Raw genomic sequence first — 22663 nt, 5'->3', positions numbered from 1 at the left:
CAAAAAAGCACATTGAAATGTAGTTGAAGCATATTTTTGCCTAAAAAAAAGGATTTACATTGTAGTCTTAACTTCAGGATGTTAGATCCAGACAAGCCTTTTGCAGTTTACATGCTACAATCTGTGTGTCTTTGGTTATTTCCAACTTTTCTGCTTTATTTACAGGCTTTGTAAACCTCTGGCATTAATCCAGTGAATTTATTTCTCCCTGGAAAAGGGAAATTAGTACCAAGTTATCGATAACTATCTACAGTTGCACAGTTGAATTATCAATATCCTGAGTAGTATTTGTGTACTGTTTAAAATGTGGCCTTGATGCAGTGGTATAAAAGGGAACTGATGTTTTATTCAAGCGAGTAGAGCTGAGCTGCATCAATTTGATTGAGGAGTGGTATGTGTTGAGGAAGGAGGTAAAGGTGTCCCTTTCCCCAGAAAAACACTGAATTTTGTTACTATTGCATAGCTGCATCTGCTGTGATATGTTGGTGGTTTGATTTCTCCTTTAATGTAATCTTCCCCCCCCCCTTCAGTTCCAGCAACGCTGTGAGCAGATGGAGGCAGAAATAAGCCACCTGAAGCAGGAGAATACTATCCTGAGAGATGCTGTCAGCACTTCTACCAATCAAATGGAGAGCAAGTATGTTAGCAGCTACTTAAAGCTCTGCATGTTTTTAAGCTTTCCCTGGAGAGCACTGGCTTCTGCTCCTTTCATTTTCATTTCCTTGGCTGTCTCTGCATTTGTGTTTAAACTAGGAAATAGTGATTTTGGAGCATGGAGGTAGCTGTTTGTATTTGCACTGAGCCAGAGCTGTCAGAACTGATGGGTGTTTCTCATCAGTTGGAAGCTTGGGCTGCTAGAGATCTGAGGTCTGACAGGAAGAACTCAGCCAAAGTGTATTTGGTAGGGTGCATTTGTCCACCTGGCTTTAGGGTAAGTGCTCTTGCAGGCCTCCTGGGAGGACAACAGCTCTGAGCTTATAAGTTGGTCTTGCAGTAGCTAAATGTCAATATGCTGCAGTGGTGATACCACTGGGTGACAGCTGGATTTATCTACCAGTGTTTGGAGAATCAAAAAGCACCTCAAGTCGTCGTTTTGGGAGTTATGACTTAACTTTACCACCATACATACGGTCCTCTGTCAGCTCAGGGACAACCTGAGCCCCTGATAAGGGGCGTAGGCAGATGGGTGAACTTCTGCTAGTGGTCTTCTGCCTTCAGAAAGCCAAAACCACGCTTCACATACTCTCAGATAGCTGATTTGTTACTGCTGGAGACTGCAACTCTGTCACGGCTTGGAAATGTTGCTGTATCTTCATTTTCTGGCTGGGCTGTTCATGCCAAGGTGCTACTTCTTTATGGACCTTTCTGCCAACATCTGCTGAAGTGCTGAGCATAATGCAGTGGATGCACTTTCTGCTCCCTGCCCTCTTTCTGCAGTGCCATATAATAAGGGCTGGTCCTCTGACTATAGAGATGCCCTGTTTGTAGAAATGAAGTGTCATAATCACTAAATCTTGGAAAAAAAAGCTTCGTTTGGGCAAATACAAAAAACATTTTTGTTTGCTTATACACAAAGAGGAGCCTTTCAGAATTCTTGCCTTGGGTGATACAAAGGCATCTTCACTCCCTAAGTGGCAGAGTGCATCATACACCTTCACAAGCTGAGAGAGTCAGGTCCACGAGGCAATGTGTAGTCCAGAGAGATGCCCACAGTTAAATCTACAGTGACTTACAGATAAAGAATCCTTCATGGGAGGAGGAACAGCATGTGGATCTGTGAGACTCTTCCTTGTGCTCAACCTCTTTGTATAAAGTTGTCCAAATTATACCCATCAGCTTTCAAACATTTTGAAGGAGCTGATGCTTGTGGCTTATTGACTTCTGGCTTTTGTTTCTGGCTTGGGGTTATAGCTGCTGTGCTGACAGGCAGCATTCCAGACCTCATCCCTTTCCTAGGGTAAAGCAGGGTGAGTGAAACTCAGCACAGCCCTCTGGCTGCAAATATAACACTTGATACTTGACTAGCTGTTGCTATTGCTTATGTTTCTTGGAGGGGGGAAGGAACTGAACAAGAAGCTGTAAAAATGTTTATTTCTAGGCAGGCAGCTGAACTGAACAAACTGCGTCAGGACTGCGCCAGGCTGGTGAATGAACTGGGAGAGAAGAACAGCAAGCTGCAGCAAGAGGAGCTCCAGAAGAAGAATGCAGAGCAGGCAGTGGCTCAGCTAAAGGTGACTTTGCTTTTCTCTGCCTTGCTGAGTTGCACTTGAGGCTTTATCTGAGCCAAGTCGTGAGCTGGGCAGGATGGAAGGAGCGTGAGAATAGCTTCTGCTCATTCCCTGGCCACTCATCTCTGTCCATTTTCTTTAGATACACAAATATCAATTTGTGGATAATTTCTGAGCCAAGCCTAGGGGCTTATTTAATGCTTTTATTCAGTACCTTTATTTTCAGTGATTACGAACTATGAAGTTGAACTTGCCCTCCCAGGTGAATATCTTTTAAAAGCCTTAATTGGTGGTGTTGAACTTTGTTTTCTACGACTCAGGCAAGATTTGTGTCATGGTTTGGCCTGGTTTCTGTAATACTTTGGAGCAGTTCATCCAGATAGGGTTTTTAAATAATTCTTTTACTCATTGGTTGTTTTGTTTAATTATTATTCTTTGTTTGGAAGCTACGTGCTTTTGCTTCAATGCACGTTTAGTTGTTTTTTTTAGAAGTATACTGATATTTTGATGCGTCTCTTTCAATTTCTGATGGGATTGTCAATTCAGAAGCTCTGTCTGCATCCAGTCCTTACAGGTGGAGAACTGATATCTAGGGCTGAGATGTGGTTTAATTTACCGGTGTGGTTTTGTGTTTTATATGGCTGGACCAGCTCCTACTCTTAATTCTGAACTTGCAGAGCAAAAATGCTGCACTTCCGTACTACAGAAATCATCCTGTTAAGAGCCAGTGATTAAATTCTGTTCATAATTTGCCTTTCAAATTAATGGGATAAATGTTCTGGGAGGAGGATTACAGGGCGCTCTGTCTCTCTGATGCACCCTAATGAAAACAAGGAACAACTTTTCTTCCTTACCATATGTTTTGGGAATAGCACTGAAGAGATGAACTCAGAATGTTTCAAAACTAAATTAAAGATTAGACTTATTTTTGTCAATTCTGTCTTCAACGTGAAGGTCCAGCAGCAGGAAGCAGAGAGACGATGGGAAGAAATCCAGGTTTATCTCAGGAAAAGAACAGCAGAGCACGAAGCAGCACAACAAGGCATGTATCAAACAAGAAAATCCCACGTAATGCTAACTGCAGTGATCTTGCTGTATTTAAAAAAACGTACTGAGTAATTGGCTTAAGTGTTAAATAGAGCTCAAATTGATGTCAGTAGTGCTTGCACACTCTGGGGAAATAGTATGCTGTGATACGACTTGAAACGCTGATGAGCAGAACCTTGGCTTGCTGGATCAAGGCTTCTCATCAGCTTCCCTGTTTGCAGTGCAAGTTGCTTCTCCCTAGAGTTCAAGTGTGTACTTCTGAATTTAAATCCTGATGTTTCTGCTACAGATGTGCAAAATAAGCTTGTCGCCAAAGACAACGAAATCCAGAGCTTGCACAGTAAACTTACCGATGTGGTGGTGTCAAAACAGCAGCTGGAGCAGAGGATGTTGCAGCTGATTGAGAATGAGCAAAAGAGAGCTTCTAAGGAGGACTCTATGCAATTGCGGGTGCAGGTATTGCTCACGTATCTTATTTTTTCCCCTTTGTGTCTGTGGAAACAGTAATAACCTTGAAATGCTGCTTTAAGCTTTCCCAGTGAGAGCTTGCATGCAGAGCTGGGAGGAAGACTGAGGCTGTTTGGGACCAGGGATGTAATCCTTTCTGGCTGCAGGGAAACCAGCAGGTGTCTGGTGGGGTAGGGTATATTTCCTTTTAGACAGAGCGGGATGTTACACTTCCCCTCAAACCAACCTATCTCTGTGGGAGAAAGAAAGATTGCATCTCCAAATATGTGAGAATTAAATGCTAACTGTTTTCACTGACACAAGCACAACTAGTAGCTAATGCTAGCAGAAGTTGACTGTCTACAGATCTCAGCCTGCTTTTCTTTTCCTGCTCTCTTACTAGGAGCTGGTAGAGCAGAACGATGCTTTGAACGCTCAGCTTCAGAAGCTTCATTCACAAATGGCAGCCCAGGTACAGCATGTTCTCACTCTTCCCTTTCTTTTGTAGTCTTCAATTGTGAATCTTCTATAAAAGGCAGATTTTTTTTCTTTAAGCTGGATGTGAGATGTGCAATAATGAAAGCGAAGACTTGTTAGCATCCTCTTTTGTAGTGTTCTCAACCTGATTTAAAACTTAAGCTTCTGCTTTTCTTTCTTTGGGGGGGAGTTGTCCACCTATCTCCTCTATACTGCCTTTCATTTATAACCAGGAGTGGAATACCATTTAAACTCTTTTTTTTTCTATAGCTTTGCATGTGTAGGTATTCTCATGTGGTTCTTTGGTCTTTCTGCTGTCCTCCTATGAACCACTTGATAATGTCTTTCCCCTTGTGCGTCAGATTGAGGAATAGTGACTTAGGGTGGCTGCTGTATAAAGCTCTTTGCAGTCCAGTGGGGACAGAACTCCTGACAAAACCCCTTTTTGAGGAAATAGGGTTGGACTAGATAAGTACCTCTGTGGACATCAGGGCTGATGCAGTGGTTTGACAGCAGAATGTCCCATAATGCAGCTAAGCTTGGGAGACAAGTGCTGGTGATGCCCACTGCTTGTTTGGAATCTGACAGAGCAAAATGGCTCATCTTCTGCTTGTGTTGCCTTGAGCATAAAGGGAAGGGATATTAGTATGTGCTGAGATCCTTCCCGTGTTCTGTAGCTAGGAGATACTTGAAATCAGCCGATGCCAGTTTGAAATAATGAGGCAAATCTTACAAGTGCTATTCCTGGTTTGCTGCAGAAGTTGATGCTTTGCCTTGCTTTACTCTCAGTTATGGGTTTTTTTTTCTCCTCTTCTGCAGACCTCAGCTTCAGTCCTGGCAGAAGAACTGCACAAAGTGTGAGTATTCATTTCCCCTCATGTTTGGGAGATGTCACTGCCTGCTGACGCACACCACCTTTCCTCAGTGCATGCACAGAGTGTATGGGAGGGAAGGGTGAAGGAAATGGTGTTGTCTGTGCTTTTCACTTTCTAACTGTGAGATTCACTTCGGAGCTGGGAGAACGCTTCCTGCAGGTTTCCTTTCTGTGTCTGGTCTCAGATTCACAGCCTGTTGTATGGGGGTCTGTGCTGCACAGAAAGCAGTGCCTCCCCTTGTTTATGGGAATCATTGCAGCAAGCAGAGATGTGCGTGACCACAAGAATGTTAATATTCAGGCTGTATTGATGGACCAGGAGATTTCTCCCTTTGGGAGATGGAGTAGTTTTGTTTTGGAGCTAGAAAACATCCCATAAATGTTTGGCAAGCAGACAGCATTTGAAATGGAGGGAAAAGCTTTTGGTCCCAAAGTGTGCTGTCAGCATAAATGAAGGTAGAACCTGGACGGAAGGGCCAGTTTGTATTCTGTGTTTAGCCTCCTGTTTCATGGGCAACTTTCATTCTAGGCCTTCCAGTACTGATATGTCATCACTCTCATTTATACAGCATTGCAGAAAAGGACAAACAGCTAAAGCAGATGGAGGACTCATTAGGCAATGAACATGCCAATTTAACAAGCAAGGAAGAAGAGCTCAAGGTATAATAAAAGCATGTGTAAATGCCAGCTGGTAGAGGGATGGGCTCATTGGATGTGCATATGAAATGAAGCCTGTGAGGTGGTTGCTGTCATTAGATCTAGAACCAGCTCCTTTGACTACAAGGCAGCTGATCTAGCCAGGATTGGTGTGTGATGAAAGCCACTGATGACAAATGTTAGGGGTTTCCCTTGCAGTCACCTCTAGTCTAAGACAAAAAACGACTTGGCATATTTTACACTGAAAAGTGGACTTAGCTGAAAGACCATGTGTGCAAAATGCAAATGTATTTCTTCTTCCTTCAGGTCTTGCAGAATATGAACCTGTCCCTGAAATCAGAAATACAGAAGTTACAGGCTCTGACAAATGAACAGGTAAAATAACTGATTCATTTTAGGCTTCGTTTTATTATCCTCCCATTGCCTATTTTGTCATAAATGCAAGGGCTGATCTGCTGGTTTAAATGAGCTGTAACCACTAACAGTGTGAGGTTATAGAATCAGGTTAATGTGTGATTCCATGGAGGTTTTGGTTTTGGTCTGAGATCTGCTTTTAACCTCCATTCTTCACCAGCTGAATCTGTTGCTTACTTGGATAGCCAAGAGACTGAAGCATTTGCTAGTTAGGTTTATCTAGATTTGCTGATGTGCTAAGAACATTGCACAGGACTGAACACAACTGTTGAATATGCAGCTCTGGCAATTGTGTGTGAGGCTCACGAGCATCCATCTAAAAAAGTGAAAACCAAGAATATACAGAAAAACCTGTCCCACAACCAATGTATTTTTAAAACCAAACAAATGCTTTCCCCTCTGCTATTACTGTGCGGCCAGTGCATTATAGAGGTGGAAATGCTCTGATTAATTACTGGAAATCCTGGTTGTTAAATGAATCCTTTCGAGATCGTCTTTCTTCTTGTAATTGCATGCTTGCCTGGTATGTATTGGTGTTTTACAAGTGCATAATGACAAGCTTACCCCTTTCTTTCTTGCTGGTGAGTCATATGTTGAGAGGCCAAATGACTTGTTCTAGCGTTTTAATATTGTGGAATGAAAGGTTGATTGAATCATGTGATGTATCCTAAGTCTGTGTTAATCCTCTTTATATCTAGGCTGCTGCTGCACATGAGCTAGAAAGGATGCAGAAAAGGTAAATAAATAGCTCTGGCATTCGATAAACAGTTTTTATCAGTCTTTTATGTTCTTTTGAGTTGATGCTTTTTGTAAGGTGAATGTAACTCTTCTATTGTGTCTCAGCATTCACATCAAAGATGACAAAATAAGAACTCTTGAGGAGCAGCTTCGAGAAGAACTTGCTCAGACTGTGAACACAAAAGAGGAATTTAAGGTAAGATGCAGAACAACTATCCTTGTGCTTAATGACAGCAGGCTTTCCAGGCTTCTGAGGTTGTGGAGTAGTTCAGACAATTGAATGTTGATTTGTGAAACAGAGCTGACTTTCAGGTGTTAAGCTATGTTACAGCATTCTTTTCTTTTTCACAAGGCAAGGGTAATGTGGGATATCAGAGTAGTAACAGCAGATGGTGAGAGATGTGTAGTGTCTACAGCTGCAAAGAGTGAGGTCTTTGAAACGTGGAGGAGAAGGCTGCTCAGTCAAAACTATTCCAGTTTCATTGCATTCTATGTTTGAATACAACTTCCAAGGCCTTGGTGGGAGCCTTTGCTTGGGTTGTCATGCTGTCAGGTCTTTTTTTCTTTTTTTTCCTTTTTTATTTTTCTGCCAAGGTAGATGTAAAAGTGCTTATTTTCCTCCTGCCAGCTTCCAAATTGTTTATCATAAGGAAGCAGCTAAATTTCCAAAGCTTTTAGTTCCGTGATCTGGGGTCTGCACTGCAGAGTTGGTGCTTATTTTCAAGTGGTGTTCGTGAAGATCAACCATAGCTCAGTGTGAGCTTTGCAATACCATGTTGGCAGGCTTGCTGATGATGAACAGAGCAGGTGGGTAGTGCCCAAGGCAGGGTGGCTTCTCTAAGAGAGGCCATGCTCTGTGGATCTCCTCGAGCTCTTTGGAGCTGTTATCAAGTAGTGAATGTGGTTCACCTATTAAAATTGCATTGTTGAAAAGGTTTTGGTGGCAAAACCCCCATAGTTTCTCTAAGGTGTCAAAGAACAAGAGATAGAGGTGTTCCCTCAGTTAATAACTGCTTAAAGAATAGCTAACAAAGTAGGACTTTAGATGGTGTTTCTTCACAACAAGCTACCAGCTGAACCTTCAGCAGAGTGTGTGCTGAGTGATGGATATGTAAGTGATCTGGAAGTGGAGTGGGAATAAGTGACAGCATTATTACAAGTTTGATTATCTTATGTGATCTGACAACTCTCAAGAGTCACAGGGGGCTTTCAAGGTGGTGCGGTGTTTTAAGATGGCAGGTGTAGTGCTGGAAGTGAATGTGATAAGGAATAACATGAATTTAGAATGGAAAAAAGACTTTAGAGCTGTTATGGGGTGGTTATGGGCTGAAATCAGCCCGGTGCTTTGTATCCAAAAATCAACTAGGGGCAATTCAGCAGTCGTTAGGAAGTGAGCAGGGACCTGAGTGCAAATGGTCATTCTTGTGGTAGTGTGGAAATCCATAGTGCACTCTCGGCATGATTGTTTTGTGCACTTTGAATTTCTTCTTTGATCTCGAACATAAGCCTGCCCTGAATGCTTCTACCTGAGCAAGTGCTCCTTTCTTCCCATGAAACATGAAAGAGGGAAAAACCAGGCTCAGAACAGCCATTCTTCAGTCCTCACCTTTGCTTTCCCTTCCTGCTATCAAATCTTGAGATGATGCTGATGCTCCTTGAAGAGGAAAATGTGGTTTCTCCTGCCTATACATACAGTGCTGTCTGATCCTCTGCCAGGGAATGAAGATGGTAACAGCTGAATTCCTCATGGGAACATAAGGACAGAAGTATTAGCCATCTTTCTTGCTTTCCTGTACAAAAGGACTCTTTGTAGTCTTGTTGCTTCCAAAGAACTGACTGTAACTGGTTCTGTGTTATTTAATTACCTTGTTGCCACTGGAAAATGCTGTTGTTGGGGTGTGCAGTTCTGAGCTGATAAGTTTGAATTTCCTTTCAGATTCTCAAGGATCAAAACAAAACTTTGCAAGCTGAAGTGCAGAAGCTGCAGGCTCTCCTATCTGAGCCAGTACAGCCAACATTTGAGGTTGTATCAAATGTCCTCTAATTCTTTTTTAAGTTCTTAGGTATTTTCTTTTAAGGGGGCCATGGGGTAAGCAAAATTTGTTGTTCTTTAAGCACACATTTGAAAGTCCAAGTGAGGCAGCTTCTGGATCTGGCCAAGAGTATCCATACAAAATGTGCATTTTTTTCCTCCCCTGGGGAATGCATACTTAATGCAAGCAAGAACTTTTCTGCAGTCTCTCCCAGTTTTTATGATAGTTTCTGGAACAGAAAATTCCCATGAGCAACCAACCCTCCTAGAAGAAAGGTCTCTTATTGGCCTGGGGAGAGACCAGAGTAAGATCTTCATGCTGCTTGTTTTCCTTCTGTCTAAGAGTGAGTTCTCAAACCAGTAGTAATCAAAGAACAGACTCACATTATGGTGATTTTTTTCCTATTACTATTTTTTTTTCTTCTCCCTCTTCTTCCATGTTTTTTGCAATGGCATCAGTTTGGGTGCTCCTGCAGGATACTGTGGATTCAGAGCTGTTCTGCCTGGTCTCCTTTGCCTGGGACAGCTTTGAATACCCAACTTCATGCTCTGTAGAATCAGAAAACTTTCTGAAATGCTGGAGAAAGACTTGCAGGACAAGAAACTGTTTCCTTTCCTATCTCATGCTGGTATCTGCCAGTCGTCAGCTCTCTGTCTTCTGGCAGATAACCACGTTTGCAGCCCTTACTCCCCTGGGAGGGATGGTTTGTTGTCCTGCCTGAAATAGCTGATTTTCCTTGGGAGCTGGTTTACATTTCTCATGGAGTCTCTTGCAGCGCATTGCTGTTGGCCTTTGAGAAGTCATAAATGCTCTGTTGGGTGAGTCTAAAGTGGAGGTTATGTTTTGGGTAGATACTCAAAGGATACAGACTTTTCAGGTGTTTGGGCTGGATTTTTACATCTCTGGAAAGGCTGACATCTGTCCAGATTTCAGCATTAGACCCATGTGCTATGAAGACATTCTCCCCTATTCTGTTACCTGCTGGATTGGTGCGGCTCAGTAACTAAACTTCTGGAGAAGCTGATGCTCTCTAATTCTTTCTGTTGTTAAAATCCCAAATTGTTACTGATCCCACTGGTGATCACCCTATTGCTTTTTTTCTTAATAGGCAAACAAGGATTTGTTAGAGGAGATGGAAAGAGGGTAAGAATCTACTTTTTCTTCTGCATCAGAGGATCATGTAGAGATCCAGTTCTGTTGGCAGCAGGGTTGCTGTTGATAGCTAACCTGCTGCCAGAGGTTAACACTGCTTTCCTAATGCTCACTTCTGATTTCTCAGCATGAGAGAGAGGGATGATAAAATCAAGACAGTTGAAGAGCTGCTTGAGGCAGGACTCATACAGATGGCTAATAAAGAGGAGGAGCTGAAGGTAAAGTCTCCTGTATTATCTTTTTATGGGGAAATAGAGATTAAGTTCTCTTGTGCTAAGTGCGTGCTGGAATGCTTATATAGTGCAGTCTAAGATTGTTCCCTTTGAGTAGGAGAAGCTTCTGGAGACAGGATTAAGACCTTTTTGGTAACCCAGACTAAACATAGGCATTAATGGTATACACTGTGTGCTTCTCTCCACTTAGTTTAGAGTAGACTTTACTAGCATCTTGGTGTCCTTTGGAGTACAGGTAATACATCTCCAGAGCTGTATATTTGGTGTAATCTGAAACAAATCTCTTTAGAAAAGGGATTTTTGTAGTAACTTGGCAGCATGGCACTATTGCATCTTTTTCACTTACTGGTAATCTGAAGGGCAGTACCAAAATCTGTTTCCAGCTGAGTTTTGCTGGAATCCTCTGTCCTGTCTGTCTGGACATACCTGAAACAATGCTCACTTTGTGTCCCTAAGTTCCAGGTGAATTACTGAGGCCCCTGGGGAGAACTTGCATGCTAGCAAACTGTCAGGGTACCAAACAGCCAAAGATGTGAGCACATCATCTTAATGTTTCCCTGGACTTAAGTTTGAAGAGTTCCTATAGATTGAAGAACAGTTGAATAATTATTCCTCTGAATAATTTGGCTCTAACTGCTGCAGAGGGGGGTCTCTTTCAGGCTTTCAAATAGTCTTTCACTTGTTCTAAAATAAATTATTTTTCTGTCAAGCTTAACACATTTTCCCCAATAAATGAGTCTTTCATTATCTGTTTCTCTGCTTTCAAAGGTACTGCGAACAGAAAATTCATCCTTGAGAAAAGAACTTCAAAGTCTGCAAATTCAGCTATCAGAGCAGGTAGTACTTCTCATCTAAAACTTTTATTACACCTAAACTTAAATCTAAAAGGATCTTGCTGTGGTTGCAGAAGCCAAGGGAAAAAGGTGAGGATGTCTTTGAAGCCTGTTGGCAAAGCGTCCTGTTTTCTTCTAGCGCTGGTCTGGAAGCTGATATTTCTGTCAAATGCTTCCTTTACATAAGTGTCAGAAATGTGTTGGATCTCAAAGTTCCAATTCAGCAGTGGTTCTGGGTTGGTTTTATCTTGCCACGTACTGAAATGGCTGTGGGCTGTGTTTTTCCAGGAGCCTTGTACAATAAGCATGGCTGGTAGGGAGCTCCCGCTGCATCAGCCTGAGTCTGCATATTTGAGACTTCTAATGTTAACCCACACTTGTGCAGATGTGACTTAGCCCCCTTCTCTTTGTGTCTCTGTTCAGTGACCCTATCACAGTATGACACTCGTTACTGTATTATTGTTTTTGACATGCAGTCAATGCCTATCACAAAGTACCTTTCCTTATTGGTATCCGGTTCTGCCTGGATGGCTCAGGAGAGCATTTCTATAAAATCGTTTGAGAGAGAGGAAAAAAAGACTCTTAAATATTTATTCTTAGAATTACTGTGGGGAGGTGTACGGTGAAGCTCAGCTTATCCTAGTAAAGCTGGAGTGTGGGGTTTGTCTTGCTTTGCTGTAATTTATTGCAGACCAGCTAATTTTGGCAGGGACAGCCAGATAGATAACATCTCTAGACTGCTATGTTTTCTTTTACCCAGTGCCAAAGGGCCCAGGCTCTTTACTCCTCACCCCTTACCACTTGCAGATGATTTTGCTCCCTTGTTTTTCTAAGTTGAAGATCTCTTTTGAACAGGTTTCCTTCCAATCACTGGTAGATGAACTCCAGAAAGTGTAAGTGCCCGCACCGGTTCCATTTCTGATTGTTACTTCTGTCTGTCTTTATCCCATGACTGCTTGTTTTGCTTCCCTGAAACAATTTACTTTTAACTGAGTGAAGTGTGCGTGTGCAGCAGGAAGCATCGTTGCTTTGGAAGCATGTCAAGTCAGATCAATAGCTTTGAAAATCCAGTTGTTTCTCTGCTAAGCAATTATCTTCATAAGTCTAGCTTTGACTAGGCGAGGGATTGCACTGAATTGTCAGATAATTGTTTTTCTGCAGTGGGTACTCTGAAAGGACTGAGCTTGTTCAAGCTGTGTGTGTATGTGCATTTGAAGTTAATAAATGCTTTGCTGAAGCGTCGAGTGAAGGCTGAAGTGTGTGTCATTCCGGAGATATCGGTGTATTCTTTTGCTTAAAAATGCAAATGAAGCTATCTGTTTAGCATGATGAGCTTCTGGTTATGTAAAGCTGGTATGTTCTGCACTATTCTCAGACGCTCCTCCTGCTGGTTGCTTCTGGTTTTGGGACTGCAGTGAAAAATGGTACCTGCAAGAGTGGAAGGTCCCACTGTGGGTCCCTGAGGCTACTGGTGGGATGTGAGCTGTGTTTGCTCATGTAGCCCATTTGTTCAGCCAACTAATGCTATTCTCCTGCTCTTGCTAAGGATCCATGAGAAGGATGGCAAAATAAAATCAGTGGAAGAACTCCTACAAGCAGAAATCCTTAAAGTAGCAAACAAGGAGAAGACTGTTCAGGTATCCATCTCAATACCTTCCAGCACCTTGGCTCCTTTCTGTGTCTATGCCATTGACACCATTTATTCGTTACTGCATGGCGTTTTGTAGAGATGAATTTGTAGCTTCCATTTTTGTGGTGTTTTTGTTTCCATTGTCCAATCCTGTCTTGTTTTGTCATTGAAAAGGCTTTGACACAGAAAATAGAGGCTCTGAAAGAAGAAGTAGGAAATTCCCAGCTTGAGATGGAGAAACAGGTAAAACACCTTAGTGCCAGAAGCGTGAACCAGACTTGCCTTGGATGCACTGCTCACTCATTTCTGTTTGACTATGTTTTCTTTCACTGGCGTATGTCATTAGATAAGGAAACTTCTTGATGGTAGAGCTATGCTTTTCTCTGATATCAAGCTGTAAATATGTAGTGTAACTGCTAATGCCCTGCAGAAACCACCTTTCTCTGGGTGCCAAAGCTTTTTACGTTTGTGACCGACTTTTGGCACTGTAGCTTTAGGTCTGGCTGGGCAAGCTGTGTACTGGGATGTACCGTCCCTGCAGTGCAGTGGAACCCCAGGGTGTCTGTTGGCATTGTGACTTTTTGAAATCTCTAACGCTGTTGAAATCTCCCCTTCAGTTCTTTGTTACTGGAATAATACTACTGACCCAAATTTTATTTGGTTTCTGGATAAAGCTAAGGCCATTCTCTTTCCAGTGTCCAAAGAAAGCCTGTCTTGGCAGAGGGAGTTTTTACTCTAGCTATCAGGAATGCAGAAATGGAGGAGTACTGGCTTTTTTGGCATGCTTACTGTCTAGCATGTGGGAAGCCATGTTTCCTTAGGGGAGCCCATTCTGTAGGCAGCTTGATCCGTCGTGCTGGCAGGAAACTTGCTTGCTTGTTTGTGTGGGGTGCCTGGCTTTTCTAGTCTGTGATTTTTCAGTCTTTCTAGTGACATTCCAACGTGTCACCTACTTTCTTCTTTCCTTAGTGTTAAAGTTTTGTCCTTTTTAGGCAAAACTTCATAGAATATGTTTGGACCTTTCCTCCAGTGCAGTTTCCCAGGAACTGGAGGAATTATTTGTGTTGTTCCATCCACGGAAGTGACTCAGAGTCCAGGACAAAATGCATTTTGGTGTCACTGGCCCTGCATATCACAGAATCACAGGGGTTGGAAGGGACCTCTGGAGATCATCCAGTTCAAGCCCCCACTTAAAGCAGGTTCCCCACCTCTTCCAGAGGCAGTACACGTGCACCTCTTGGTCTACTGCAAGTAGAAACAGAGGTTTTTGGGAATGTCTGAAATGGGTTGGAGAGGACTAAACTCGTGGAGCTGTTTGGACAGGTGGTATCTACACAGGTAGCAAGTCTGTGCTTTGTCTGTCTTCTATACAAAGTTCAAAGCAAATATTCCTACTCCATCTTATTCAGTTCACGCCTAGTCTTGTTGTGCAAAGATGTAAATGACCAGAGGTGATCTCTCACCTGAGCTGCAGTTCCCAGTGGGGTGGTTGTCATCAGTGGCTGCTTTCTCCTTTGTTGCCTTTAGTGGAGCGCTGCTCTGGTTGGCCTGCATGTGTTCCCACCTTGCACTCTTTTCCTTTCTGCTGTGGAAGTCCTGTTTTAAAAGTGGTGAAAGTAAATAACGGAGATGTTTTACTTCTCATCGTTTATTTGCTCGCAAAGGATGCGTTGTTTATGCTTACATCACTGCAACAAATACGGCCTATTTTTAATGGTGTTTAAAGTTCTTCCACCTGTTTCTCCCTAGAGCACTTGATAGCTTTTATGTGTCTTCTCAATGGATATTGAACTGAAGTACTGATTATTCTCTCTAGGTGTCAATTACATCCCAAGTCAAAGAACTTCAGACTCTGTAAGTACAGCTGTTAACATGTTTCATCTGCCCTGTGCACCCCTCATTTCCCTGCTCTGGTCTTCAATTTAAAGTATTCTTGCCCAAGAATATCTCTGGTTCTCATCAAGGGAGTCAAGCGAACAACACCAGACTTAGTAGATGTGCAGCCTTACTACATATACCTGCAAACAAGGGGAAGCACTGCTTGGCTTTGTGAGCCTAAATTAACTTACATGGGATGGAATCCAAATCAGTTTGGAAGCATGTGGGCCAGGTGCTGTGGCATACTTACTTTAATAAAGTCTGTACTGTAGTAGCTGGGTTGGTGAATCAGAATTGAATCGCTGTGGTCATCTGTCCCCCCTGTCCCCATTGGGGTTCCCTCCCCCACTGGGAGAAGGGGAGGAATTATTTTTGGGCAAGGAGAGCGCCGATTTGAAATCCCTGCGATGTATGTTGATGCAGAATTTGTCTGCTTTCACTTAATGATCAGTACCATGATCAAGGGCTTCTCCTGCTAACCAAGTCTGATGTGGAAACGTTCTCACATTGATTTTTCAGCAGGTGAATTATGGTTATGCCTTTGATCACATAGGCTGCTTCTGTTTGTTACATGCTGCAAAGCTCAGTGTTTTTCTTTTGAGATGAATAAAAGAGCAAGGGCTTATTCTGTGTGCCTGTGTGTGTGATGGTACAGGTTGAAGGGGAAGGAAAATCAGGTGAAAACCATGGAGGCCTTACTGGAAGAGAAGGAGAAAGAGATTGTTCAGAAAGGAGAACGGCTGAAGGTAAGCTTCCTTAGTATGCTGGAGGGAAATAAATCCTGTCGCAGTGTTTCTGGATGTGGAAAGATTATGTTTATACTTCTAAGCTCCTTTTTCTTTTGTTGTTTGTGCAAAGGGTCAGCAAGATACAGTTGCACAATTAACCAGTAAAGTTCAGGAGTTAGAGCAGCAGAACCTGCAACAGCTCCAACAGGTATGGCTTGCAGAGTGGGTGTGATTATAGGGGGTGCTTGGTTGAGCTGGAAGATGTTTAGCCTCTACCCCTCTTAAAAGGTTTGTGTTGGCTTCAACCTACAGAGCTATTTTAAATTCTGTTTGACTAAACTGGTGGGGTATACTGTGCAGTAAGCCTATTTCACCTGTGTTTATCCAAAGCAGACATTAATGCAGCTAATGAGCTCGGTGAGCTTTCCTTTAACTTGGATGATACTGTCCTTAATGAGCAGTCGGGAAACTTAGGAGCTCATCAGCATAGTCACAGCTGTGTGCTGGATACCTCCTTGCCACACTGAAGCAGTGTCTGTAGGGGTAGCAGAGGAGCTCCTGCTGTTACAGAATGTAACAGCTTCCCTTGAAGTGCTGAGGCTTTGCTGTGGTTTGAGATGCGTAGGGAAAGTTTTGTTACGGGTGCAAACTTCTCAGTGTTTCATTGGGAAATGTCTTGCAGCCAATGTGAAGAGTTGCTGTTAACTTCAAGACTTCTGGCATGGCTTGTGCTATCAAAATGAGGTTGGGAATTCTTGTTTTTCAGGTACCTGCTGCATCCCAAGTCCAGGACCTGGAGAGCCGGTGAGTGCACTTCATGGCAGCCTCTCTGCTATAACGTGCATTCAGTGCTGGTGTTTAGCTTAAATTGGAATGTACAACTTGGTTTCAAGAATTTTATGGGCTTTGCTAAAGTAAGCTGTTAGTGCTGATGGATGCACACCAGCCAGCACGTCTGCTGCTGCTGTAATAGCAGCGTCTGGTGGCCCTGCCTCGTGCAGCCTTCAGATGCTTTGTGAAAGTGAATGATCGCCCAGGGCTGCACTAAGTAGTGAAGCTGCTGCTGCTGCTTGTGTCTAGTGATAATTTCTCCTTCTGTTTAGCATGTTTAAAATAGCGTGCATTTAAGTACCTGCAGTTCAGTCAGTAAAAGCAATGAATAGTTTGCCATTTTCAGTCTGAGATGCAGTAATCAGTTTTCCAGCTCCTGCTTTATGAAGAGATGCTGATGCAGGTCCCTCTGTTTTCACTCTGCTTTGTCTGGCTGCTCTAATTCAGACAAGCTGCGTGTGCTTGTGTCAATGACTTTGTCTTAGAATCGCTAAGGTTGGAAAAGACCACTAAGATCCCCAAGTCCAGCCCACCCCCACCATACCCCCTGACCGTGTCCCTTGGTGCCACATCTCCATGGTTCTTGAACACCTCCAGGGACAGTGACTCCCCAACTTCCCTTCCCTGCAGCTATTGCAAAGTGCTGCCCTCCAAGGAGGGCTGCTGTACAGCCTGCATGTGTTGCCTAGGCTCACCTTTAGGAGCCCATGCTTGGTACATCATTCTGAGCCTGCTGGCTTGAAGGGCTGGCCCAGGTAATTGCTCCCCTCCCACTTCTACTCTGAATGCTGTTGAGATCAATTGTGGCCAGACTCATTTGCTGATGGACACATGAAGTGGCTAGCTTGCTTCAGGCCGCTTCTTAGCAAGTAAGTGTTTGCAGTACAGCTGGCACATATTTCTGTTAGTTTTCTTGGTTTAGAGCCATACTCTAATGGTCTCTTCTCCATGTGGCTGCTTATTATATAGCATATGAAGATTAGTTTTTTTCTGCTGCTGTGAGGACTCTGTTCCAGCTAGTATTTGCCCCTTTTTTACTATCAATTTGTATTTAACCCTTTTTCTCTTGTTTTCTAAAATTCCTCTGCAGGTTGAGAGGGGAGGAAGAACAAATCAGTAAGTTGAAAGCTGTATTGGAAGAAAAGGAGAGAGAAATTGCAAGCCAAGTTAAACAGCTGCAGGTAAAGTTTCAGTAGAAGCGTCTTATGTTGTAAGGGGTAGAGCAGATATTGTGTAACTGTGTATATGTGCATATAAACGTTGTCTTTTTCCTTTAAACAGACTATGCAGAGTGAAAATGAATCTTTTAAAGTCCAAATTCAAGAACTAAAGCAGGAGAACTGCAAGCAGGTACAGCTCTCAATTGCATCGTTACTGTGCAAAGCTAAAGGGGGTTGCTGTAGCCTATGTGGATGTATGGAAAACCAAGAGTTGCATTAACCATGCAACTCCAGGGACAACTTCAGGGTTGAATTGTGCTAAGCCAGCTTCTCTAGCTGTTGCATATCTGTTCCTGTTTCCATTTGTTGTGTGGGTTTGCAGCCTTGTGCTCTTTCTTATGTCTCTTGTGTTCTTGTCTAGCTTTCCACCCCTATCTTTACCTGCTATAGCACAGCTAGGGTGCTTCTGGCTTGAGTAGGCTGGGCAGGAATCCTTTGAAGGCCAGGAGTGCTGCTGATGAATGTTGCAGCAAAGCCTGATTAATGAGGCACATCATGCTTGCTGCATCACTCCTCGCTACTGATCTGCTCCTAATGAGTTTCTGATCTGTTTGTAGGCGTCTCTGGCTGTCCAAAGTGAGGAGCTCCTGCAAGTGTGAGTACTGCCAGAGGTTGAGTGCAATAGATAAGTGCTTAATTTCACTTGCTGCTTGGAGGCTTTAGAAGATGAAATAAATGCCAAATGTACAGTAGCTGCTTGTGAGAATAGGCCAGTCCAAAACAAAAACCAAACAAATCGATAACACACAACTTAGTATCTCATAAAACTTGAGTGCAGAGATTCAGCTGATGCTAATAATTCTTACTTTGGGTCTTCTGCAGCAGTGCTTGCAGTATATGATTTGGCCTCAAGTAAGCAAGCCACGACTGATTTAATGTTAGGTGCGTGCCAACTTTGCTGTATGTCTGAAAAGTTAAATGGTGGTGTTTCAAGTAAAAATAACAAGTATTTTTTCTTAAACCTTCAGCCATATGTAGGGTGCTTGTTCATATAATGAAATTGTTTGGTAGAAATTGCTTTCCAGGCAAGGTCTTGAGGGTAGGAGGATGCAGTAACATTGAGATGACTGAAGAACAATGTGAAAGCTAATGCCATTCCAGCTTATGCTGTGCAACACAAATTGCCACTGTCATGCATTCTTTGCTGGCTGAAATATTTTCTTTTAAATGATGTAGATTGTGGACTAGGTGCTCAGAAAGGAATGCTCTAATGCAGAGGACAGTGCCTGTTTTGTGGTATTGTGCTAGCGTGGGTGGGCTGGCTGAGTTATCCTCAACAAATATGTTGCCTTTCTATGGCCTTGATAAATGTGTGCAGATGCTTGTTGTAAGCAAACAGCAGGTTTACAATGGGCTGTGCTCTGACAGCCCACAGTTCATGGAGCTGTTGGAAGCGAGTGGGATTGCCAAGTGGCGAGAGCAGTTTTTGAAAGAGGGTGCATTGCTAGAAGAGAAGAAAGTGAGCGTATGTAATAGGGCAGCACTGCTTCGATGAAGTGTTTTTAATGTCTCCTGACTTGTTTATGATTCTTTTTTGCTAAATCAGGGTTGCAGGGAAAGAGAAGGAAATTGCCAGTCTCCAAAATGAGCTCGCCTGCCAGAGAAATGCTTTTGAGCAACAGAGGAAAAAGAATAACGTAAGGAAACTTTTCCCCCTCTACCTTCAAACAGCAACCTTCCCTGAGACCTGCATGCATGGCATTCCTCAATTCCTAGGGCGCTCTGCTGAGAGAATATTTCTGACAGTTGTTTCCCATACTGTGTCCTCTGGACACTCTTCTTTTTTTCTTGGGAGTGAGTAAGGATCCCTTATGTTTAGCCAGCTTTATGGTTACATGCTGAATTGATGAGAGGGAGGAGACATCCTGCAGCAAGTTCTCAGCCTTGGGTTCAACCTTGTTAGCCCCGTTCAGAAGCACAGCCTTTCCCCAGGGGCTCGGGATGGGAGGATGAAAGGGCTGTGCTCTGAGCAAGTGTCCTGTGGGTACATGGGAGGAGATGTTACCTTCAGACTCTCAGATCTGCCTCTTCCCACTCCTGGGAGCTGCTAATCCTGATCCTCTGGGGGTGGTGAGGGCAGTCAGCCTCCCTTTGCATCAGCCCCCGGCAGCACCATGCAGGTTGTTTGCATGTGGAAGTAAAGATTGAATCTTCCACTGTAGTTCTCTGAAGTACCTCCCTTAATACAATGACTTGTGAAGAGCAGGAGAATGGTGTCTTTAAATTATATGGAGGAAAGTTGTTAAAATACAGGATTTCTAGCTCGCTTAATAGCCTATAAAGCCTACTGAATGCTATACAATATGCCTCATTGCTTAAAAGTGAGACATGATAAGAATCACATATGAGGAAAACACTAAGAACGTATTGCTTTTGAGCAAGTAGAATTGCTTAAAAGCTGAAATAAAGTAGGGGGAAGTGGTTGGGTCTTCTCAGAAAACACTTGAGCTGGAGAGGTAGGATGTGTGTGTGCTTTCTACTGACTCCAGGGGAGTTGCAAGTACCCTTTGTGGTGCAGGCAGAAACTTGGTTACCAGTGAGAGTGAACCATGAGTGTAAGTCCCAGGTTGCCATGCTGCAATTTTAGCCAGTTTTGTTTCCTGAGCTGTGAAAGGGCTCATAGGACAGGCAGGCAGACTGAGGAACTAAAGCCCATGTAGGCTTATGCAAGGATTTGGATGCCTTTCTAAAACCAGTCCTGTGCCGAAACAGATTGCTCTGAGGACTGGGGAAAGAAAGAAATGAAACCCAAGTCCCAGGCATTGCAATCTCCTCCCCACAAGGCCCAGTGTCCTTTTTGCATGAGCTCTCAGCCTCACCGTGCCTTGTGGAGTACACGTTTGATGACCTCGCCAAGAAAGATGCAGCACTCTGAGCCCTGCTCACCTCTGGTGAAAGCCCAAAGCTTTTCAGGAGGGCACTGGTGAGCACCTCAGGTTTCCTTTGGGCTCGTGCTGTGAGCTGAGGCCCTGAGCCTTGTCAGGCCTGGCTTAGTAGGTTTGTGCCGAGGCATTGAGATCGACGCCGTTAAATCTGGTTGCACGATTGGGAACGTTGATGTGTACACCTCCATGTGTATTTGGGTCCATGCTGGGTTCTGCACTGCGACATGCCTAACACTCTGTTGTGTAATCTGTGGTTTGGTGTCTGTGTTCCTCACTACTTTTGGAAGCTTCCCTCTTTCTTCTTACAAGTGCAGTCAAAGTACGGGGTTGCCAGCATTGCAGTGCTGTGCTCTGCAGTCCGGTAGGGCTGGGATCAGTATTTGGATATGGGGCACGTTGGGCAGAAATTGGCATTTTTTTCCCCATTTTCCTTTGAACTCTTGGTACATGACACGTTTTTGCTAGTGTATGTCATCTTACCCAGCAAAATCATGCAGTAACCAGCATTTAAATGCAAATGGTGGAATGTAATGCAGAATATATCTCTGAAGTAAAAGTGGAAACGGTTTCAATATTGGCTGAACTGAAATGATTCTTTCTAAAAATGATTAGGACCTTCGGGAGAAAAACTGGAAAGCAATGGAGGCATTGGCATCAACTGAAAAATTGCTGCAGGACAAAGTGAACAAGACTGCCAAGGTTGTAATGTTAACTGCTAGAAACGATGCGTTAAGCCAGAAGCAGATCTGCAGCTGGTTTTTCTTTTTTTAAGTGGAATGGAGGCATTTAACTTTTACTGCAATTTAAGTATAGTCTGTTCTGAGTGATCATTCATACGCTCTCACCTCTGCTTCTTCCTGTCATCTTCAGGTTTCTTTTATTGATTTTATTTTTTTTCCTCCTTAATTTGCGGGCATGCTGACTTGTGATTTGTTTGCATAATTGTTAGAGCTGTCGTGAATGGCTCGGTGAGGAGCTGCAGAACAAAACCAGGCTGGGCACAGACCTGCTTTCATCTACGGGGCTTCTTCTGTGCTTCAATACAATGATTGGCCCCACGCAGAATTAGAACCAGATGATTATTTAAAACCCTGGGAACTTCTCAGGAAAACTGTGTCGCTGCAGCTGTGAATTTCTTCCTTGAAACTGTTTGAAGCTTGACAGGGCCTGTCACAGCCAATCCTTAACCTGACACAGGGTCTGAATCGCCCCAGAAGGAGCTTGCATTTGTTATGAGCCTGACTTGGTGCTAATTGTCATTGTGCAGAATTAAAACAAAAAGGAACAACAACAACAAAATGCATTCAAATAACCTGAAAAAAAACACAGAAGTCAGGTGGCCAGAAGCAGCTGAGCTCTGGTTTAGGGCTGCCCATCTGTGTCCCGGAGGTGTCCCTGCTCCTCTGCTCAGCCCTGTGCTCAAAGAACTTGTGTACCTGCTTCTGCTGTGTGCTACTGCCTGCTTGCTTTCTCATGCAGTCTGAAGGCTCCATTAAGCAGCCATGTGGCGCTTTCGGGTGTTCCCTAAATTGCTGGGAACTAATGCACCCAGCACAACTTCACAACCTGTTGTGTCTGCTGTCTGTTTCTGTCTCTGGATCCCAACCTACTAATGCCACTGGTCTCTTGCAGCAGAGGAGCTCAGAGCAGTGACAGTGATGTCAAAGGAAAAGAAAAATCAAATGCTAACAAGAGACGTTTGCTGGAAGCTGCCTTTGTGCAGGGATGGGCTTCTGCACTTAACCTTCAGTGGGAGCCTGTTGTGGAGCAGTGTCTGGCTAAATAAACCCATCTGCCACAGGCACTGCAAGCAGACATCCCATGGCTGGGCACTTCTCGTGGTAGATAAATTGTGAAGGAGTGATGGATCCGTGATACCCTTTGGCTCTGTGCATTGGTTTTTTTTTTTAGTTTGCAAAGCAAAAACCCTGAAGGTTTTCACACAGCTCTAATAATTATTTCCCATTTCACCCAAATTGGGGAAGGAGGATGTAAGAGTCCTCTTGTTATGTACTTGCAAGTGATACTTAAATGATTCTGTCTTATTCTATGATTCTGTCTTCTGAGTTGAAGGGACCTTTAAAGATTATCTGGTCCAACCTCCCTGCAATCAACAGGGAGCAGTCTTGCTTTCTTGGCCTGGTTCAAATGTGCATTAACACAAAGTTTACTTTTGACTTTAATGCTCTGTTTCTGATGAGATGTTAATTTACAGTGATTTCCTCCCCCCCCCCCCTAAAATTGTTTGAAAAAAGTCTGGGGTTTGTAAGCCTTGACTGACCAAACCTCTTGGTTTTGAGGTCACTCAACTTGAGTGGAAGTGTTGGTGTGATCTATGGAACCGATCACTCAGCACAG

At 43.4% G+C, this 22663-nt stretch overlaps 1 protein-coding gene across 21 annotated transcripts in view; it reads left to right on the top strand.

The window, feature by feature from the left end:
* KTN1 (kinectin 1) overlaps positions 1 to 22663 on the top strand; it is a 70351-nt gene that overhangs the window by 33016 nt on the left and 14672 nt on the right. For 12 of the 21 annotated variants that reach the window (XM_040700729.2, XM_040700726.2, NM_205376.2 and 9 more), the window contains 26 exons: positions 531 to 637; positions 2099 to 2231; positions 3183 to 3270; positions 3565 to 3731; positions 4126 to 4194; positions 5019 to 5056; positions 5643 to 5733; positions 6037 to 6105; positions 6843 to 6880; positions 6988 to 7078; positions 8819 to 8905; positions 10024 to 10058; positions 10195 to 10285; positions 11069 to 11137; positions 11989 to 12026; positions 12680 to 12770; positions 12938 to 13006; positions 14580 to 14617; positions 15297 to 15387; positions 15500 to 15577; positions 16136 to 16173; positions 17291 to 17381; positions 17482 to 17550; positions 17978 to 18015; positions 18967 to 19057; positions 20918 to 21004. In XM_040700729.2, coding sequence (XP_040556663.1) covers positions 531 to 637; positions 2099 to 2231; positions 3183 to 3270; positions 3565 to 3731; positions 4126 to 4194; positions 5019 to 5056; positions 5643 to 5733; positions 6037 to 6105; positions 6843 to 6880; positions 6988 to 7078; positions 8819 to 8905; positions 10024 to 10058; positions 10195 to 10285; positions 11069 to 11137; positions 11989 to 12026; positions 12680 to 12770; positions 12938 to 13006; positions 14580 to 14617; positions 15297 to 15387; positions 15500 to 15577; positions 16136 to 16173; positions 17291 to 17381; positions 17482 to 17550; positions 17978 to 18015; positions 18967 to 19057; positions 20918 to 21004 — 1992 coding nt within the window. The remainder of the gene's footprint in view (positions 1 to 530; positions 638 to 2098; positions 2232 to 3182; positions 3271 to 3564; positions 3732 to 4125; positions 4195 to 5018; positions 5057 to 5642; positions 5734 to 6036; positions 6106 to 6842; positions 6881 to 6987; positions 7079 to 8818; positions 8906 to 10023; positions 10059 to 10194; positions 10286 to 11068; positions 11138 to 11988; positions 12027 to 12679; positions 12771 to 12937; positions 13007 to 14579; positions 14618 to 15296; positions 15388 to 15499; positions 15578 to 16135; positions 16174 to 17290; positions 17382 to 17481; positions 17551 to 17977; positions 18016 to 18966; positions 19058 to 20917; positions 21005 to 22663) is intronic. The other 9 variants (XM_040700732.2, XM_040700725.2, XM_015287310.4 and 6 more) reach the window with 3 other exon arrangements.

The sequence above is a fragment of the Gallus gallus genome, chromosome 5, assembly GCF_016699485.2.
Source record: "Gallus gallus isolate bGalGal1 chromosome 5, bGalGal1.mat.broiler.GRCg7b, whole genome shotgun sequence".
Taxonomy (NCBI): domain Eukaryota; kingdom Metazoa; phylum Chordata; class Aves; order Galliformes; family Phasianidae; genus Gallus; species Gallus gallus.
This window is presented reverse-complemented; position numbering and strand designations above follow the sequence as displayed.